This window comes from Enhydra lutris, unplaced genomic scaffold (genome assembly GCF_002288905.1).
Source record: "Enhydra lutris kenyoni isolate GAN:26980312 unplaced genomic scaffold, ASM228890v2 scaffoldscaffold19, whole genome shotgun sequence".
NCBI classification, from domain to species: Eukaryota; Metazoa; Chordata; class Mammalia; order Carnivora; family Mustelidae; genus Enhydra; species Enhydra lutris.
In genome coordinates, this window is record NW_019154103.1 from 25,481,173 (window position 1) to 25,501,025 (window position 19,853).

Genomic DNA, 19,853 nt, shown 5'->3' on the forward strand with positions numbered 1-19,853 from the left:
TCCAATATTTAGAAGATTGCTATATAATTTGGATGGATGTACAATGATATATGAAGTAATTATAAGAAAAACTCTCTAGAGGAACACATTTAAGGTTAAGAAAAATTCCACAAATGTTGACACATTTCCTACATTGAAATTTGAATATAATCTCACATGGAACAATTATAATTATCATACAATGAAATATAAAAGCACAAAAATGAAAACCAGTTCAGGTATCAGACAGTCATTATCAACAAAATTAAGGCCAAAGTAAAAATATATGATCATACTGAATTTTTTGTCTAATAAAATTAAAGGAACATAAAAATGTATATTGCAAATTAGCCAACTGACCACAGAAAGTTTTTGAAGAAAACTCTCTGTGGTGAAATAAAAGATAACTAAAATGACATTTTTTATAATGTTTAAAACGAGCTTCTTTTGGTTAAAAATCATGACACTGGGACGCCTGGGTGGCTCAGTTGGTTAAGCCGCTGCCTTCGGCTCAGGTCATGATCCCAGCGTCCTGGGATCGAGTCCCACATCGGGCTCCTTGTTCTGTAGGGAGCCTGCTTCTCCCTCTGCCTCTGCCTGCCACTCTGTCTGCCTGTGCTCGCTCTCTCTCTCTCTCTGACAAATAAATAAACAAAATCTTTAAAAAAAAAATCATGACACTAATTTAAATTTTTATTATACTAACTGGATTGACAAATCTAATGTTATTTTGAAAAATTATAGAAAAACAAATATCCACAGCCCAAATGAAAATTAATAAGAATAAACTATATGAAACCTAAGTAGTCCTACATCAACAAAGTCTAATAACTAATACATAAGGATATCACTGTAGTTAGAATTAACTTACATGTATTTTCCCACTTCTGCTTCATCTTCTTTCAAAGTATTCTCTATTGAAAGCATTAAATGTGTATTTTACAGTATCTTTTAAAAATCTAAAACACAGAGACTATGTTATTATATTTGTATTCAAATTATAATAAAACTTAAGGGGTCACATGAATCACATTCATTTATTAAACATGTAACTATATTGTAATTATTTTGAATTTTATTAATATAGCATTACATTGATGGACTGACAGTGTATAATTCTTCCACATTGATGATCCAATTATAAATCACTTCTTTCCCTTTTTTTTTACTTTTAGACTCTTTACAGGTATATGCAGGCTGTCACCGTCTCTCTTTGATATATATTTATACAGGCAATATGCAATAGCAGTGAAGAAGATAGCAAATACTTTGCAAACAGAACCTAAATTAAAAAAAATACAAGCATCAGATGTATCAATCTACTTAGAGTGAAAATATTTGTGGAAAAAATGCCAAATACCAAAGAAAAAGTAAGTATATTTCATCTCCATAAAATATCAATTTTCCAATTGTAAAATGTAATTAATGTCATAAACACATGTCAAGTTATTTAAAGGAGACTTTTTTAATGTTTATAAAAACTTTTAGATTTCTTAAAGATACAGCCCTATCTTTTAATTATTTCTTTTAATTATTTCATTTCCTCAAAATGGATTAGTTGACACTAAATTGCCACAAAAGCATATTCCTATTGTAGTTTCCTGTGTTTGTCCTTGGTGACTTAATTCCCTATTTCTTTATTATTGTCATCTCCTGTTACTAGCTCCTTGGCAGGTTCTCTAGCAGTTCACCAGCTTTCTCAATTATGTGCTGTTTGATAATAAATGTGCTACAGTTATATCTAAATAAAAATTAAAAGGCTCAGCAGTGTCTTAAGAGGACTTAATTATGAACAATGCCTAGTTTTGTACAATTATCTCTGATAAATTTTAACTACTTAAATGTCACTTTTTATCTTTTTTTAAAAGGTTTTTTGTTTATTTGACAGATAGAGATCACAAGTAGACAGAGAAGCCGGAGGTGGTGGGGGGGGTAGGGGGGAAAAAACAGGTTCCCTGCTGAGCAGAGAGCCCGATGCGGGCTCCATCCCAGGACCCTGGGATCATGACCTGAGCTGAAGGCAGAGGCTTTAACCCACTGAGCCTCCCAGGCGCCCCATTTTTTAATTTTTTAATTGTTTTTTAAAATTTTACTTAGTGCTTAATGTAGACTAAGCTTGTTGGATAATTGACTTTTGAATTACAAGGCACACTGTATACTTTTATCACAGAGGTATCTGTTACTGTTAAATAGTAGAGTCTATTATTACGTATTTCTTTGAATTAATGAACCCACTCATTAAAATCACAAAACATATAAACACTTCTAAGTATCACACCAACGACATCTATGCAACAATATCACTGAATGTTAGCAGTGACCAAGATTTCAGAAATTATGTAGTCCAACATCCTCATTTTACAGATGAATAAATTGAGATCCAGGAAGAGCTAGTGAGCTTTCCAAAGTAAAACAAGCATATTTGGACTTTCTCAACACTGGCCATAGCCCATACTACCATAGCATCCCAATTCTCCATATCTCTTATTTATTCAACAAATAACGAATGCTTGCTATGTGGATTGTTATGACACTGAGCAAAAGAAACAGTGAAACTTACATGTAATTAGTATAAAATATCTTGATGTTCTTTAAGAGTGTGAAAAATAATTTTTAATTATCAACCCTTTACTATGGAAATGGAAATAGTCACAAGGTCAATCAACTTGTTTGTATATGTATATGGACAAAATTGTTTCCTAAATTGAAATTTTGCTAATTGCCACCCTTTATTCAGGAGTAACATAAAACTATTGTGTACAGTGGAGTGACTCAAATATTCACACAAATACTATAAAACTTTAGTTTCTAAAATATTTTCTAGGGATGCCTGGGTGGCTCAGTTGGTTAAGCAGCTGCCTTCGGCTCAGGTCATGATCCCAGCGTCCTGGGATCGAGTCCCACATCAGGCTCCTTGCTCGTCAGGGAACCTGCTTCTCCCTCTGCCTCTGCCTGCCATTCTGTCTGCCTGTGCTCGCTCTCTCCCTCTCTCTCTCTGACAAATAAATAAATAAAATCTTTAAAAAAAAATGTATAAAATATTTTCTATATAATAAGGCTTATATATGTCTTCTTATTATATACTTACACCAAAGTAACCATTTGTTCCGTTTATTACTGTACATTACTATAAACAACTATACATTTTTAAAACAATTACACTTTCCTATATTTCTTCAATAGGTATTACTTACATATTCCTACCATAAGGTAGGCCATTTTTTTCTTATCATAGCTCCAACAATTTCCTTTCCTTTTACAGTGTTCAGTCTCCCGAAATAGACAAGAAGAGTCTCTTGCCAGTTTAAAAAGTATTGGTCCAGGTATCGTCGCTATGAAAAATGCAATAATTGTAAATTCTCCTTGAAAATACCACAGGTAGGGATAAGAATGCTTTTATTCTAAAATTAGACATATATTTAGTCATCATCACATTTAAATATAGCATTTAAAACTAGCTAAGAGTTTACTTACAAATAGAATTACTAATAACAGGAAACAATGACTGTATTTTTAAAAAATCCTTATTTCTGCAGGTATAAAAAATTAGTATCTTTAATATTTTTAGAATGGTGTACATATTGTTATGCAGTGGACATCTCAAAACTTCTAATTTTTCAATTAAAAATTTAGGAGAAAGTGTTTTTTTTTTTTTTTAAGATTTTATTTATTTATTTGACAGATAGAGATCACAAGCAGGCAGAGAGGCAGGCAGAGAGAGAGGAGGAAGCAGGCTCCCTACTGAGCAGAGAGCCCGACGCGGGGCTCGATCCCAGGACCCTGGGATCATGACCTGAGCCGAAGGCAGAGGCTTAAACCACTGAGCCACCCAGGCGCCCCTAGGAGAAAGTGTTTAAAAGGGATATTAAATACTATTTTTGTGAACTCAGTGTACCTCCAAATATTTCAAATTGTGAAATTTTCAGTGATAACTTAGTTTCATAATCCAATATACATCTGTTATCAAGATATTGACAGAAATAACTGAAAATGTAAATGCTTTGGTATGTTTGTAGCGCCCCCTAAATTCAGAGAACCTCTAATCCAGAGGAACAGTTGTGTGCTGCCTGAGGTAAATCTCTATATACTCAGAGACAAATCTGCTCAGCAACAATTTCAGCTAAAATTGAATTAAAAGTCACTTTTTAAAAAAGTCAGTGGGGAGCCAGGCTGGCTCAGTTGGTGAAGCATAAGACTTTTGACCTTGGGGTTATGAGTTCGAGCCCCAGTCTGATGTAGAGAGGACTTCAAAATAAAATCTTAGGGGGAAAAAAGCCACCCCAAAGATACTAGAAAAAGGATCTCAGAACTAACATGTCTTAACCATCTTCCTTCTTTCAAGGCCCTCATGCTTCATGACTCTTGATTCCTGCCAAAGATCACTATCCATCACCAATTTTCCCAATCTCATTGAGCGTTAACACTCTGTTTACAATTGCTCAAGATGAAAAACTTAGGCCTCCTGTTCATTTTTTTCTACTTTTCATCATTATTTTTCCAATCCATGATAATAAATCTGTGTGACACTAACTCTAGACATATCTTGATTTCTATGTCTCTTTTACAACCCCCAGAATCCAATTTAATATAATTCTGACTTGGACTTCAGCAGAAGCCTTTTTTTCCTCCACATTTATCTTCTGTAAGTATTTCTCCCTCAGAAGCAGAGTTATCTTTTAAATGTAAATCAGATAATCTCTGTCCTCTGCTTCAAACTCTCTGTTGTCAAAATCATTAGATATAGAGTCGGTCTGTATCTAAAATATCATATTCCACCCTCTTCCATCAAAAATGTATTAGTCTCCCTGGCTTCCTTTCTGAGGCAGAAACTATTTATATACTTGGTGTTTCTCATGTTCCTTCGCCCATTACAAAGTTGTCTTTGGGGTGGCAGGGTCATGGGGGGAAGGGAAGGAAAAATGAAACAAGATGAAACCAGAGAAGAAGACAAACCATGAGACTCTTAATCTCAGAAAACAAACTGAAGGTTGCTGGGGGGTCGAGGGGAGTGGGGGCAGGTGGGGGATGGGTGGCTGGGTTATGGACATGGGGGAGGGTATGTGCTATGGTGAGTGCTGTGAATTGTGTAAGACATGATTCACAGATCTGTACCCCTGAAATAAATTATACATTATATGTTAATTTAAAAAAAAAAAAGTTGACCTTGGGCACCTGGGTAACTCAGTCAGTTAAGGATAAGTGTCTGCCTTCATCTGCCTTCGGCTCAGGACAGGATCCCGCATTGGGCTCCCTGCTCATTGCAGAGCCTGCGTTTCCCTCTCCCTTTCTCCCTCTCCCTGCCTCATGCTCGCTCTCTCTCTCTCTTAAACAAATACATAAAATCTTAAAAAAAAAAAAAGCTGTCCTTATCTAATGGGTCATTATTCACACAAGAATATGCTCTAATTTTTCCTGATTAAAAAAGCAATTTTAACCTCACATACTGATCTAATTATAAAACTATTTCTTTGATCTCCATCAAAACCATACTTAATTTTTTCTACATTTTTTTAAAAGATTTTATTCATTTATTTGACAGACAGAGATCACAAGTAGGCAGAGAGGCAGGCAGAGAGAGAGGAAGGGAAGCAGGCTCCCTGCTGAGCAGAGAGCCCGATGCGGGACTCGATCCCAGGACCCTGAGATCATGACCTGAGCCAAAGGCAGAGGCTTAACCCACTGAGCCACCCAGGCACCCCAATTTTTCTATATTCTTGACTTCATTTATCATATATCTTTCAGTCTTCAATCCAGTTCAATCTTGTTTCCTTGTCCTATTAATATTTTTTTCCTATTAATATTTTTAATCAACTTTTGAACTGGGGGTGCTGATATAGTCATAATGTAGATTTGGAAAGCTAGTTTTTGCTATTAAGAAAGCCTGAAGTACAAAGTGCTTTACCCTCAGCAAAACCAATTTTTTCTTTAGCTATAAATCCTTTAAGATTTAGAGTCAGAGTCAGAGTCTTTGGTCATGAAAATGTCAGAGTCAGAGTCTTTGGTCATGAAAATGTTTAAAAGCACTAGTTTAGATTAGTGACTTTCCAAACATGCAAGCAATCCTGTGGTTATATGTTTGGTTTCAGCTTACCAAACCACTTTTAGGAGCTTGATGAGTATACCTCTAATCAAATAGATTGTTCTAATCAAATATAATATTAATACATATTTTATATGACAGGATGGGCTTTGCATTAGGTATTGTCTTTTTAACATAAATATCATCTCCTAAATTCTGCAAAGCAGCTCCCCCTGTCAGTTGTTTTGTGTCAGTTAACCATTATTATAAATAATAATAATAATATAATATAATAATATAAATATAATAATATATTTGTAAATATTTGTAAAATATAATATAATATAAATATAACTATAAATAATATAAATAATAATAAAAAATAAATTTGAAATTACAAATATACATGTAGACACACATAAAAAAAATTAACAATTCAGTGTAATAAAAGATTGCCAAAAGTCCATACCAAATATTCTCAAAATCACATAGGTCAAACCCAAGGCCAAAGAACGTTGATTGTCTGATACAATCCTGCAAGCAAATAGTAATGATATTACTAAAACATCATTATTATTAGCTATAGAGAATGTTTGCTAGGTTCAAGATTATTTTTTTTTCCTGTGTGTCAGTTAAACTAAGAATCTTTAGCCAGTTGACAGAGTTCATTCAGGTGAATCAAAGAAGCACCACTCCTTCAATTTCTTCATATCCTGCCCCTTGCCCACTGATTCCAAAGCTTCTTGCTTTCCACAAGGAGGAAGAATTTGTGGACCAAACCTTCTGCCCCAGCCTCTTTTTCGTTTGCTGAAAAAAACTTAGCACTAACTCTCACACTTATCTTTTCCATTTTGAGGGGCATACCCACTGTTTTCGATTTCTCCTTTTTGCCCCTGTGAGATCCACTCCCTACATTCCTCTTCCTCTATCTCTGTCTTCGAAGGCTGACCTAAATGTACTAAATAAGTAGGCTCTCTTGTTTTCTGTCTTCTAGTTAGCGTTTGCGAATTGGATGCTCCAGAGTGAGGAAGGAAAGTGAGGTCAAGGTGTTCCTGGCCAGGCTCTCTCTTGCAGAGTTATAATAGGTTGACTTGGTCCCTAGGCAAAGCAGTCCCCTCTACAGGTCTCTCTTCTTCCTATCCCTGTTTTCCTCTAGCCAAGTGGTAACAGACTAGAGGTACTATACTATACCATGTGATTTCTTATACTCCACCCACATTTTAAATAGTCACTTTCTACAGCCTTGCTTAAATTGTCCTAATTGGAAGGTGCCTTTGTCCTCCTACTGGACCTCTGACTATTACCCTCCCTATTCAAAAGCTAAAATAAACAAAAACTAACTTTCCCAAATATAAAAAAAATGAACATTTTGTTTTAAAACATGCATAATGCCACATGCTAGTTTGGAAAATGAAAATACAATAAAAAAATCAACCTTTGAACATACTAGGGAGTAAAAAAAAATAAGAGCTACATTTTATTTTAAATAAACTCTATTCTTCCCCTTTGTTTCCTTGCTCTAGAACTTGAACAATAAACTAGTAGGACCAGTATTTTCATCCAAACTGACTCAATTTACTAAAATGTAGCATATATACAATATTTTGTGGCTATTTTACTAAAAGTGAGTAATTCTACCCATATCAACCTGGTGAAAATATACATTCTTTCCTTAGATGTTTACTATTAGGAAAATGAAAACAAATAAACCAATCCTCAAAAGAGAATGACATTTTTAAATAAAAAAATAACTTACACTTCTATAATGAGCAGATTCTTAAGGAGGAAAAAGAAAGTGTTACATTTTAGAACCACACTTTTGTATAGGTCTTGGTATAATGTGGAAATATGAATAATAACCCTAACTTTAATTGTGTGTTCTTCTTCATTTAGCATAGGTAGTTTTCTTACGTGGCTTATCGTTGCTTTCAGAAGCATAGATAGAGTTGACCATAACTCAAGTATAATCATTAAGATGTATTTATGTATCTTCAGTTTGATTAACCATCTTTCTGATATATATAAAACAAGATGAAAAGAGCAATGATCCCTAGGATTTTCCATAATCACTTAAATGAACAGCACAAAATGAATAGTAGATATGTATTAAAAATATTTAATGGAAAATGAGTATCTTTTACCAATGAAGAGAATTTTTTTGTACATCATCTAATGAAGTAAGGCTAGGATAAAATGATTTCAGAATTTCATGGAATAAAGAAAACATTCATTAGTACTCTTCCAAAATGTAAAAAAGCAACTTCTATTATCTCTTATGACTTCTAAATTTATATTTTCACTCCATATCTTCCTTAAAAGACATCAGTTCTAGACTTAAGTTACTGTTTTGCACAAAAGCTGTTCTTCCCCTAGTGTTGCCTATCACAAGAAGTGGAACTGTCATCCACCATCATGCAATGTCCAAGCCTAAAATGTGAAGAGGCATTCTTTTTTTTTTTTTTTTTTTTTTTTTTTTTTTAAGATTTTATTTATTTATTTGACAGAGGGAGATCACAAGTAGATGGAGAGGCAGGCAGAGAGAGAGAGAGAGAGGAGGAAGCAGGCCTCCCGCCGAGCAGAGAGCCCGATGCGGGACTCGATCCCAGGACCCTGAGATCATGACCCGAGCCGAAGGCAGCGGCTTAACCCACTGAGCCACCCAGGCACCCCTGAAGAGGCATTCTTGATACCCCTTTTCCTCACTGACCAGATTCAATAACCAAATACTGTGATTTTTAAAAAATACAGCTTTTTCATATCTTTCTCTGATAAAAAAAAAATTATCTCTAAGACTACTGGCCTATTCCAAGGCTGTATCTTACCCCTTAAAAAAAAGAAATGACTTCTTAATGTATCTCCCAACAACCATCCTTATCCTTTCAGTCTACTTTACATGGAACAGCCAAAGTGATTTTTTTTTTTTAACTATGAAATTCTGATCATTTCACTGCCCCACTAGGATCTTTCAACAGCTTCTCCTTGTTCTTATGGTAACATCTAGAATTGCAGAAAACTTTACAAAAGTCAGCTTGATCACATCAGTCTCATTACACACCACCTCACACCACATTTTTGCCCTTATCACCCTCCCTGTTCATGACATTTGATGACACAACAATCTTATGAAGCTGCTTCCCCCACTTAAGACTCTTTGCCTATGTTGCTACTGTGTGAAATACTCAGCCCCTAACACTTAAGGCTCAGCTTAAAGGTCAGTTCTTCCAGAACACCCTGTCTGAATCCTTGGACTGAGTTAGATTGTCGTATAATTTTCTCATTTCATTTCCCTGCATTTTCTTTGCAATGTGTTTTAATATTCTAACTGCTTACTAGTAAAAACACACTTTTTAAATTTATTTTATTTTATTTTTTGCTGCTTTTCTTGCCACCCTCCAACGGCTACCAGTGCAGCAGGGAACTGGATATTTTTATCTCTCTTTTATTCTACATTTTTCTTTAAAGTTCTCATCTACCTTCTTGCTTGAATCTCTGGCAACTATCACAGCTGAGAAGACATAAACATTATTTTTTAAATGTGGGACGGAAGGGAAAGAAATGAAGAACTAATTTTTCTTTTCAGTTATTTTCTTGTTTTCCTTTATTTCAACTATTATTTATTTATTTGGTTAAACTTGTAAATCTGATTTTAATCCACTTACATTTTAAAATTTCTGATGTATTTTACCATTTTATTTTATATTATTTTATATTATTTTTATTAATGAACATCTTCATGGAGAGATACAGATAAGTCATGGTAGTTTTCTGTTTAGACTTCAGCCTCACACATCTCAGATTTTAACTAATTTCTCCAGAGAAAAGAATAATTCTGTCACTCTTAGTCCACGTGATCACCAAAAACTCTACCAGTTTGCTTGTCCCCAGCAGTGACTCCCTACCTGGACCTAGTCCAGACTGTCAGCTGCTGGCCTTCATCAAGAATTGGCAAGAACCTCAGGGACAGCTTTAGATCTCCAGCTCACCTCTAAAAACTTCTGCTCTCTCTAGAATTTTAATCCCTCTAGTTCTCTGTCTTTTTTTCTGCCTTTAAATACATAGTTTTTATCCTTTAACCCAGTTTTTCTAGTTGCCCTCTATAGGATGATTGGCCTGCTACAAAGTACTCCATGCTACCCCCTCTTCCTTGACTTTCATTATCATTTGTTGGTCAGAGATTTCACAATTTATGTCTTTGGTTCTGAATCTTACTGTATTTTTTTAATTAAACTTTGTTGCATTTGTGGTGTAATTACATGATTTGGAAAGCAAAACAAAATGAAGAGAATATGCTGGAGAAACTTGCTTGCTTCTACCCCTGCCTTCATCTACATCTATTTCTACCCCATTCCTTTGGGCTACCTTTAGGCTACCATTTTAATTTCTTTCTTGCTTATATCTAGTGTTCTTTATGCAAATACAATTAATTGTAAATGGATATCTCTGTATTTCTTTCTTCACAGAAGGTAGCATACTATGTTCACTGTTCTGTACCTGATTTTTTTTCATGTAACAATATATTCTCAAGATCTTCTCCTGCATAAAAATAGAGAGCTCCTCCCTATTCATTTTTTTAAATAAAGGTGAATTAAAGACATTTTTAAACAAACAAACAAAAAGAACAAGATTCATTTCCATCAGACTCACAGTAGAAGAATTCTTTTGAGGAAAGAAATGATCTCTGAAGAAAGAAAAAATGCAGGAAAATACAAAGAGATTCTGATAATATGATATTAAATATATACATAAAATTACATCCATTAGATTGTAAAATTTGTGTAGCACCAGAATATATGACAACAATAACAGAGGTTTGGAAGAAAGTTAATAGAGTTAAAGTATTCTTAGGTCCTTGAATTATCCAGAAAGTGGCAAAACTACTAATTTAATTTGACTCTAACAAACCATATATACTCTTATGATGTCTTGACCACTATAAGAAGAATAATACATAATTAGCAAAATAATAAAAGGAAAATAATGAAAGCTAAAAATAATGCAAAAGAAGTAAAAAACTAAAAGAATGAGTAGAAAATATGGTAAAGCAAATACTAAAATGAGACAAATATCCAAACATATCACCAATTATTCTTAATTTAATAGTCTATATAGTCTAGTTTAAAAACTAAGTTATTAGACTGGATTTTTTAAAAGGCAACTATAGACTGCTTAGTAGATACCTTAAATATGTATAATCAGAGAATTATTGAAAGTAATAGAATGGAAAAATGTATATTATGCTAATAGAAATATAGTAGATAAAACAATATTAAAGTGAGAAAAAGTAATTCTAAAAAAAGAAGTTATTAGAGATAAAAAAGAATATTAGAATATTTCTAAAGGATCTAAAGGGTCAATAAAACAAGTTGTAGCAATTCAAATTTTTTTCAACTAATATAGCCTCAAAATACATACAGCAAAAATGGACAAATGCACCATAATAAAAAAAGGTCTTAAATAATGTGTAAGTCCAAAGAAGTTTTCAAGGAAGAAAACATAAAATTATGTTCCCTGAACACAGTGGGCTCCATCTAAAAATAAATAGAATACTAATTATGTTTATATTATATACAAATATAAGATATATAAGAAAAATTCAAATGTTTAGAAATTAAACTATACACTTCTAGATAAGATATGGCTTAAATAAAAAATTACATTGAAAGGCATATTTAAATTGAAAGAATGCAAAAAATACATATTAAGACTTTTGGGATACAGCTATATTCACATTTGGACAGAAAAAGAATATATATCAATATACAGAAGGTATATGTGAATAAAATAAAAATATAATAAGCATAAAAGTGAAATGATGAAAAGTAAAAATTAAAAACAAAAAGATTGGGGCGCCTGGGTGGCTCGGTGGGTTAAGCCACTGCCTTCAGCTCAGGTCATGATCTCAGGGTCCTGGGATCAAGTTCCACATCGGGTTCTCAGCTCAGCAGGGAGCCTGCTTCCCTCTCCCTCTCTCTCTGCCTGCCTCTCTAACTACTTGTGATCTCTGTCAAATAAATAAATAAAACCTTTAAAAAAAAAAACAAAAAGATTGATTAGCTTCTTTCTCCTTCTCTCTCTCTCTCTCTCTCTCTCTCTCTCACACACACACACACACACACACACACACACACACACACACACACACAGGCATTCCATTTTTAATTTGAAACCCCACAAAGAAATTTCCCTGCCCAGGTGACAACACAAGTGATTTCTTCCAAAGATTTAACAACAACAACAACAACAAATTTAACCACACCTTCATAAAATAGCCCAGATAAAAAAAAAAGAGGAAATATTTCCCAACTCATTTCATGAGACCAGAACATTAAGGTCAAAACCTGACAAACGTATTAATAAGAAGAAAAATTATAAGGTAACCTTAGTCATGAAGAAAGATGCAAAAATACTAAACAAAATATTAGCAAAATGAAACAAGCAACTGACCAAGTCCAATTTATTCCTAGAATAAAGTAGAAATATGATATTGTGATCATCTCAATATATGCATCAAATGTATTTCAAAATTTATTCATTAAAAAAGACAGAGAAAAAAGTCTTAGTGAACAAGAAATGAAAGAAAAATTGGCTTATTCTGATAGACCATTATCAATACCACACCTAATGATAAAATTTATAGCAAATTTCATATCTCAAAAGTCATCATCATGACTGAAATATCAAAAGTCATCATGATGCACATAAAAAACAAAGATAGTAACTATCACTACATCTATTCAACACTGTATAGGATAGCTTAATCTGGCAAGAAAAAAAGGTATAAGGGTTGAAAAGAATAAAAATCACTATTTGCAGATCAGCATTATATACATAGAAAATCTCAAGTTAAATTACTAACCAACCAATAGAAATTAATATAAGCATAGTCAATATAAGATCAAAGCACAAGAGTGAATTGCATTCTTCATACCAACAACAAACAACTATCCTATGCTATACTAGGTATGAAAACATTAATTACCTAGGAATGAATCCTGAAAAATTATTGGAAGAAATAAATGAGGATTTAAATAAGAGAAGGAATTATGCCTCATAAAACTCAGTGTGGTAAGTATAGCAATTCTCTCAAATAGTTTTAAAGGTATTCTGTTTAAAATCTCATCATGTTGGTGTGCCTGGGTGGCTCAGTTGGTTAAGCATCCAATTCTTGGCTTTGGCTCAGGTTATGTTCTCATGGGTCATGAGATCGATCACCACATCAGGCTCCCTGCTCTGCAGGCAGTCTGCTTGAAGATTCTCTTTCTCTCTCTGCCCGTCCCTCCTGCGCACTCTCTCTCTCTATCAAATAAAATGTTATTTTTAAAATCTTATCATGTTATTATTGACTAGTTGGATTTCAATCACCTCAAAATACAATAATGGCCAAGAAAGTCTCGAAGATGGACTTACAACAACAACTGATACAAATATTCACAATAACTCTACAACAATTAAGACAGTAGAATACTAGTGCAACGATGCATAAATAAACTAATGGAACAGAATAGATACAGAAACAGAGCCACATATATAGCATCTCTTGTACACTGCTACAGGGTAAGTATAGCCTTTTAGTAAATGGTGGAGAGTCTCTTAGTATGCATAAAATAAAAAAATGAAACTAGATTCCTATATTATATTTTATAAATTTCCAGCTGAATTATTTCATAACTTTTATTAAAATAATGTAGTAAGTGTTTTCATGATTCTGCTTAGGGAAATATTTCTTAAATAGTACATTAAAATCAAAAATTTATTTCCCTCAAAAAATGACATTACAGCCAAAAAGGCATGCCATTGAATTGGAAAAAAATATTTGTTATGAATATATGACAAGTAATTTCCAACCTGGGGTATATAAAAAATATAGAAAGAAATCCTACAAATCAATAATAAACAGACAACCCAATGTAAAAAAAGAAAAAGGAACCAAACAGATACTTGAAAAAATTGCACTTTCATATGGCTAAGAAGTACAAGAAAATGTGTTCAATCATATCAGTCCTTTAAATAAGAAATTTTAAATCGCATTGAAATATTAACACACACCCATCAAAATTGCTCAAGTTAAAAAAACAAAAACAGACTGCTAGAAGAATGAATTTGTGCAAATACTTTTAAAATTAAAAGGCTTAACATACATAAACCCTATAACCCAGCAATTCTGTTCTTTTAATATGTATTCAATAGAAATGTATTCATATTTTTCCCAAAAACGAAGTACAAAAATGTTCGTGGAAACAGCAATCCTAACAGACCAAAACTGAAAACATTAACCATAGAACAAAGGACAAATTTTAGTATATTCATACAATGGACTACTATAAACCAGGCTATACAATATGGTAACTATTAACTATTTATGCCTACTTGAATTTAAGTCAGCTAAAACTAAATAAAAATTAAAGTCCAGTGTCTCATTCAACTTAATTGTGCTTCAACATATACATGTGGATAGAGACCACTATTTTGGACTGCAGATATATAAAACATTTCATTATTTTAGAATATACAGTGGGACAGCAATTCTATAGGGCAATGAAGATAATTTCTTTCACATGCAACAATATTGACTCTTAGAAATATACTGTTGAGTAACACAATATAGACACAAATGACTATGTGCAATAATCTCCTATACACATAAAATACAAACAGAACAAATTAATCTATTCAGCATAGAAGTCAGGATAATGGTAACCTTAAGGAATGAAAGACTTGGTGACAAGAAAGAAGTTATTCCTGGAAGGATTTTTGGAATATTTATAATTATTGATTTCCTGAACTGGATTGTGGTTGCACTGGTGTCTTCACTTTGTAAAAATGCACCAGACTGTATACAAGTGATACATGCACTCTTCTGAATATATACTATGTTTCAGTAAAATGTCTATAAAGTTGATTTCCCTTGACTCCTCATTTATTATCTATTAGGCATCCAACAAGCTTGTCCTTCTTTTGATCTGTTTTCTTCACCCATTTTTGTTATATAATTTCTACTTATCAAATCATATTACATTACATTCTGTTTTGTAACCCTTATGCTCAGCTTAGTATTTGTCTTAGTTCTAGCATAAATTAATTATATTTAGAAGATATATTAGTTAAATATAAGCAGTTAAACCTGTTAGTTTAATATAGCTAATGATCTGCAATGGACCTTTTATCAAAGTTTTCCCAATCATGTCTTGGCTAGTTATAACTTGTCTTGCTGTCAATTCTTAAGAAATATCTCATAACAACATTTCCTGTGTTCTGCCACATCAAAACTATTTATAATTGTAAGGAAGTTTGTTGATGATACAATAATTAACTCATATTTTCTTTCCTCAGCAATCTTTTAAGTGTCTCTCTAGTTTTGTAGAGGTGAATGTGCTGTTGAGAAATCCAGTGCCAAATTTTTTTGCTTTCCTCTTTTTTTAGATGGCAAAAGAACTATTTCTTCATCTCTAAATACAACATTTTTACTATTATATATCTCAGCATTGACTGTTTTGAGTCAGTTTCCTTAGAAACTTGATGTGCCATTTTAATATGTAAATATTTTATATTTCAGTATACATTCATTATTTATTATTATTGCTTACTCTTTCAGTATTTATTAAATATCATTTCAGTAAAGTTTAACCTGAGATTTATTGTTGGATTGTTTGGTTTTCTTCATTGGGAACTTCAATTATGTGTATGTTGGATCTTCTTTTCCTATCTTCTATTTTTGTCCCTTTTTTTCTAATACTTGTTTCTTATTTTTATTCTATATTCTCCATTTTTCCCTCCGACTCACCCTCCCTCTTTCTCAACCACAGTTGGTTTCTATGTTGTCTTTACTTCCCTGTGTGCTTTGTAATTTTGTTCACATTTCTGAATTGTTTCCTTTCAATTTCTTTCCTGAGTTTTGTTAGTTTGCATTCCATAACCACTTTTATCTATCTATTTTCTCATTTTGTGGCCATATTTTTTAAATTATTTTTAGCTTAAACTTACATATAGCTACATTTATATTTTTATCTGATTCACAGTAACAGTATTCTATTGAGTTTTCATTGTGTGTAGTAATGTTTAACAAGTTTCATTTCTTTTACTATGGTTATTTTGTATGAAGGCGGAAACCTTTCCTTTTCCACTTGAATAAGTGGAAACCAGGCTATACAATATGATAAGATGAACTTTCTTAAATTAGAGACAGGTTATGATAATGGAACATAAAGCAGGGCTTCCAAGCTTCTAAACTAAAGTTATCTCCTCTGTTGACATGGGGAGGACTAAACTATGATTCCTATGTATGGCTCTACCTCCTGTGCCTCTCCAATTCTGGTCTAGCTCAAAAGAACTTCTACTGCAAGCCATGGGCTTCTGAGATCTCTTCATATTTCTTGCTTTCTAATGTTATGCATTCAATTATAGAAGGTACATTTTGCTGGCACTTTTTGAGATCTGCTATGTCTGGAGCTCCTGGGCATTTTCCAGGCCTTTTCTTTCATTCTTTCTGGAGAGAGTCTACCTTGACTTATCTACTTAGGTTGTGATCCCAAAACTTCCATTATAAGGTGGGACCTTCTCCTTCTGAGCAGAAATATATGCTGGAGAGATATAGGAGATCTGTCAATCCTGAGATCCTCTTCATATTTCATATTTCATTTCCTTTCCATAATTCATGTTAATATGGCAAGGAAACCCTTCCATGATCAGACCCTTATAGAATACAAATCTCCCTGTCTCATTTACCATCATGCTACTCCAGTCATAACAAACTCCTTGCCAAGATATTTCACACATTTTTGTCTCTACTTTCACTGTTCAGTTTTCCTATTAAGAAATTTCCCTTAATCTACTTGCATTATAACAAAGCACTTATCTTCATAACTCAGTTCAAGCACCATACCTTCTACAAGCACTTCCCAATCATCCTAGATAAGAATGACCATTTCTTCCACATTTCCCCGTGTCAATCTCTCCAAGCTTCCATCAAGGCACCTTTAAGTGGCCACTATACTTACGTGTTTTTTCTCCTCCTATACTCTAAGCAACTTGAAGGCAAGGCATATATCTTACTGACCCCTGTAATTTAGTCCAACACAGATGAATGGATAAAAAAGCTGCTTCACTGTAGCGGTATGTCCAACTTTTGTCTCCCATCTAAATTGCAAGTTAATTGAAAGCAGAAACCACATGTCCCCAAGTTCTCAGAATCGTTTTTGCATACATTTATTTATGTTTTCTAGTCTGTTTTCCCAAGGGACAAACTGATCCTCATGACTTAAAGTTTTATGCTAGTCTCTTGAAAAAATAATTGAAAATAATAAATGACTATTTTTCTAATATGATGAAAAGAAATACTAAATGTATTTCACATATTCAGAAAGTACAAATAGGGGCACATGGGTGGCTCAGTGGGTTAAGCCTCTGCCTTCGGCTTGGGTCATGATCTCAGGATCCTGGGATCGAGCCCCACATAGGACTCTCTGCTAGGCAGGGAGCCTGCTTCCTCCTCTCTCTGCGCATGCCTCTCTGCCTACTTGTGATCTCTCTGCCAAATAAATAAATTTTAAAAATATTTTTTAAAAAAAGTACAAATAAGAGCAAATGTTGCTTTAATTTAGAAAAACTTGTGTACTGATTTTCCACAATTTTTTAAGTTGTCATGTTCCTTTGCTAATGACACTGATGTTTTTTCATAATCAAATTGGTTAATATAGAAACAAATATTTAATAAATACCTGTAACTAATGAATCAACATTAAAATCACATTTGTGTTATAATTAAGAATTTTCTATTTATGAATTTTCTATTTATGAGTTTTCCAGGTGTATTGAATCAAGTTAATCAAGTAGTTTTAAAGATAAGCTAAATGTGTTATCTATATGCTATATGTAAATGAATTAGATAAAATAAAAAATTAGAACATATACATGAATTTTGACAATGTAACAATTTTCCTATATAAGAAGTTACCACATTGTAAGTTAAATTTAATTGAACCTAAATGTGATAGTTATAAACTTTAAGCAAATAAAATTAGTTCAAACAGAGAAATAAGCAAATATATGAATTTCGATAATATAGCAATTTCCTTTCTTACAGTTGCTACCTCAAAACAGAAGAGTAAATCATTTATAGCAATATTCTAAAATCTTCCTAAAATTGGCTTTCTCGTGCATTAAATGAACAATGATTTTGAATAATATATACATACCGAAGGATGGTCAGGGTGCATGGTGTATTAGATAAAACAGAAAATAAAATTGTAGAGAAGATAAAAGCAATGAACAAAGGCAATTTATAGCACTTTGTATTGCATGCCCCAGGTCTAGCATCAATAAAATCACCTTGCTCATCTGAGGTTGTTAATCCTTCTTGAATGCAAGAACAATTGTAGTATGCCTAGGAAAATGAAAATAAGAAAGGATCTTTTAGAAATATAGTCATAAAGCAATACTCCTGTTATTGCAAAATGAAATAAAATCAACAACTGCAGGGACACTAGCTAGTTTTATGAGTCAATATTCTTACATTAACTCTGCCATTCATTATTAGAAATAAAATGTTAATGATAAGCCCTAGGTATTTTATGTAGCAAAATGTGTGTGCATGTGTGTGTAACTAGAGTTTTTTTTTGGATAAATTCTATTAATCTAAAAAAATTTCACCAAAGGTATTTACATTCATTTGCACAAATAATTCTTGGAGAGTTGTATAAAATGAGGACAATTAAGATAATGAATAAAGTGGATTTTTAGCTGAGACTTGAAAAATGGACAGTTACCCAACTGTAAATGTTTTGGAACCGTGAGAAAAAGATAAGACTTTTGTATGTAATGATGAGGGCTGTTATCTATTAGGCAAAGTAGTAGGCACAATGGCTAAGGTCCACAATACTTTAAGGGCCCAATCAGATGTTTGAGTTTTAGTGTCTCCTAAAACTAAAGGAAAAATGAATATAATAATAATAATGAATAAATAAATGAATCCAGCTGGGATCACACTTGTCTCCATACCATGAAATTTTACACTATTTTTTTTTTTTTAAGTGAGGGAAGGGGCTTACAAAGGCAAAAGAGTCTAGAGTTTATTAAAGTCACAATGTAGCCCCGAATGACAATTTGGGGTTGTTGTTGTAGTGTTGATAAATCAAAGAAAATGAATAGGTAATATTTTCTAAGAAGAACTAAACAGAGCTTGGTGATACAGAGACTAGTTAGCAACTTACTAGTCTACTGAAAATATTCTAACTTTAAAAAAATAACAATAAATTCACCAGAAATATGGAACTAGGTTACCAGTTAAAGAATAAGAGGAAAAAAGATGACTTGAATTTGAGTGATTCATAAAACTGTGATTCAAAATCATGTCGGATTCTTTGGGGCAGTTGTTATGTGATTGCTAGATCTGTTAGATAACAACTGGAAATATCCAAATATTCAAATTGTAATTAATTTATTCCACCATATTCTTTTTAGTGCCCATGTGCCAAACACCATTCTAGGTGCTGGGAAAACACAGTAAACAATACAAAAGAAATCCCTGCCATCACGTAGATAACTTGGATAAGACAGGTAATTTTAAAAAAACCACTTTATAATGAAACACACGGTGACAAATACTTTTGGAGGAAAAAATAAAGCAAGGAAAAAATATAGAGATTATAGAAGTGAATTTAGCATGATTAGGGAATGTCTCAGTGATGCAGTAATATTTGAGCAGGGATTTGAAGAAGATAAGGAAGTGAGCCTTGTGGTTGTCTGAAAAAAGTATATTCCAGGTTAAAAAAAAATTTTTTTTTTACTTATTTATTTGAGAGAGAGAAAAAGAGTGTTTGCAAGTGGTGGGGAGGGTAGAGAAGGAGGGAGAGAATCTCAG

At 33.0% G+C, this 19,853-nt stretch overlaps 1 protein-coding gene across 1 annotated transcript in view; it reads right to left on the reverse strand.

Moving 5' to 3' along the window:
• Positions 1 to 1,124: 1,124 nt before the first annotated feature.
• LOC111148425 (solute carrier organic anion transporter family member 6A1) overlaps positions 1,125 to 19,853 on the reverse strand; it is a 109,710-nt gene continuing 90,981 nt past the window's right edge. Inside the window, exons 10-13 of the mRNA XM_022504951.1 lie at positions 18,190 to 18,377; positions 6,468 to 6,532; positions 3,174 to 3,311; positions 1,125 to 1,261 (exon numbers count right to left, since the gene is read on the reverse strand). Of these exons, the coding sequence (XP_022360659.1) occupies positions 1,125 to 1,261; positions 3,174 to 3,311; positions 6,468 to 6,532; positions 18,190 to 18,377 (528 nt within the window). The remainder of the gene's footprint in view (positions 1,262 to 3,173; positions 3,312 to 6,467; positions 6,533 to 18,189; positions 18,378 to 19,853) is intronic.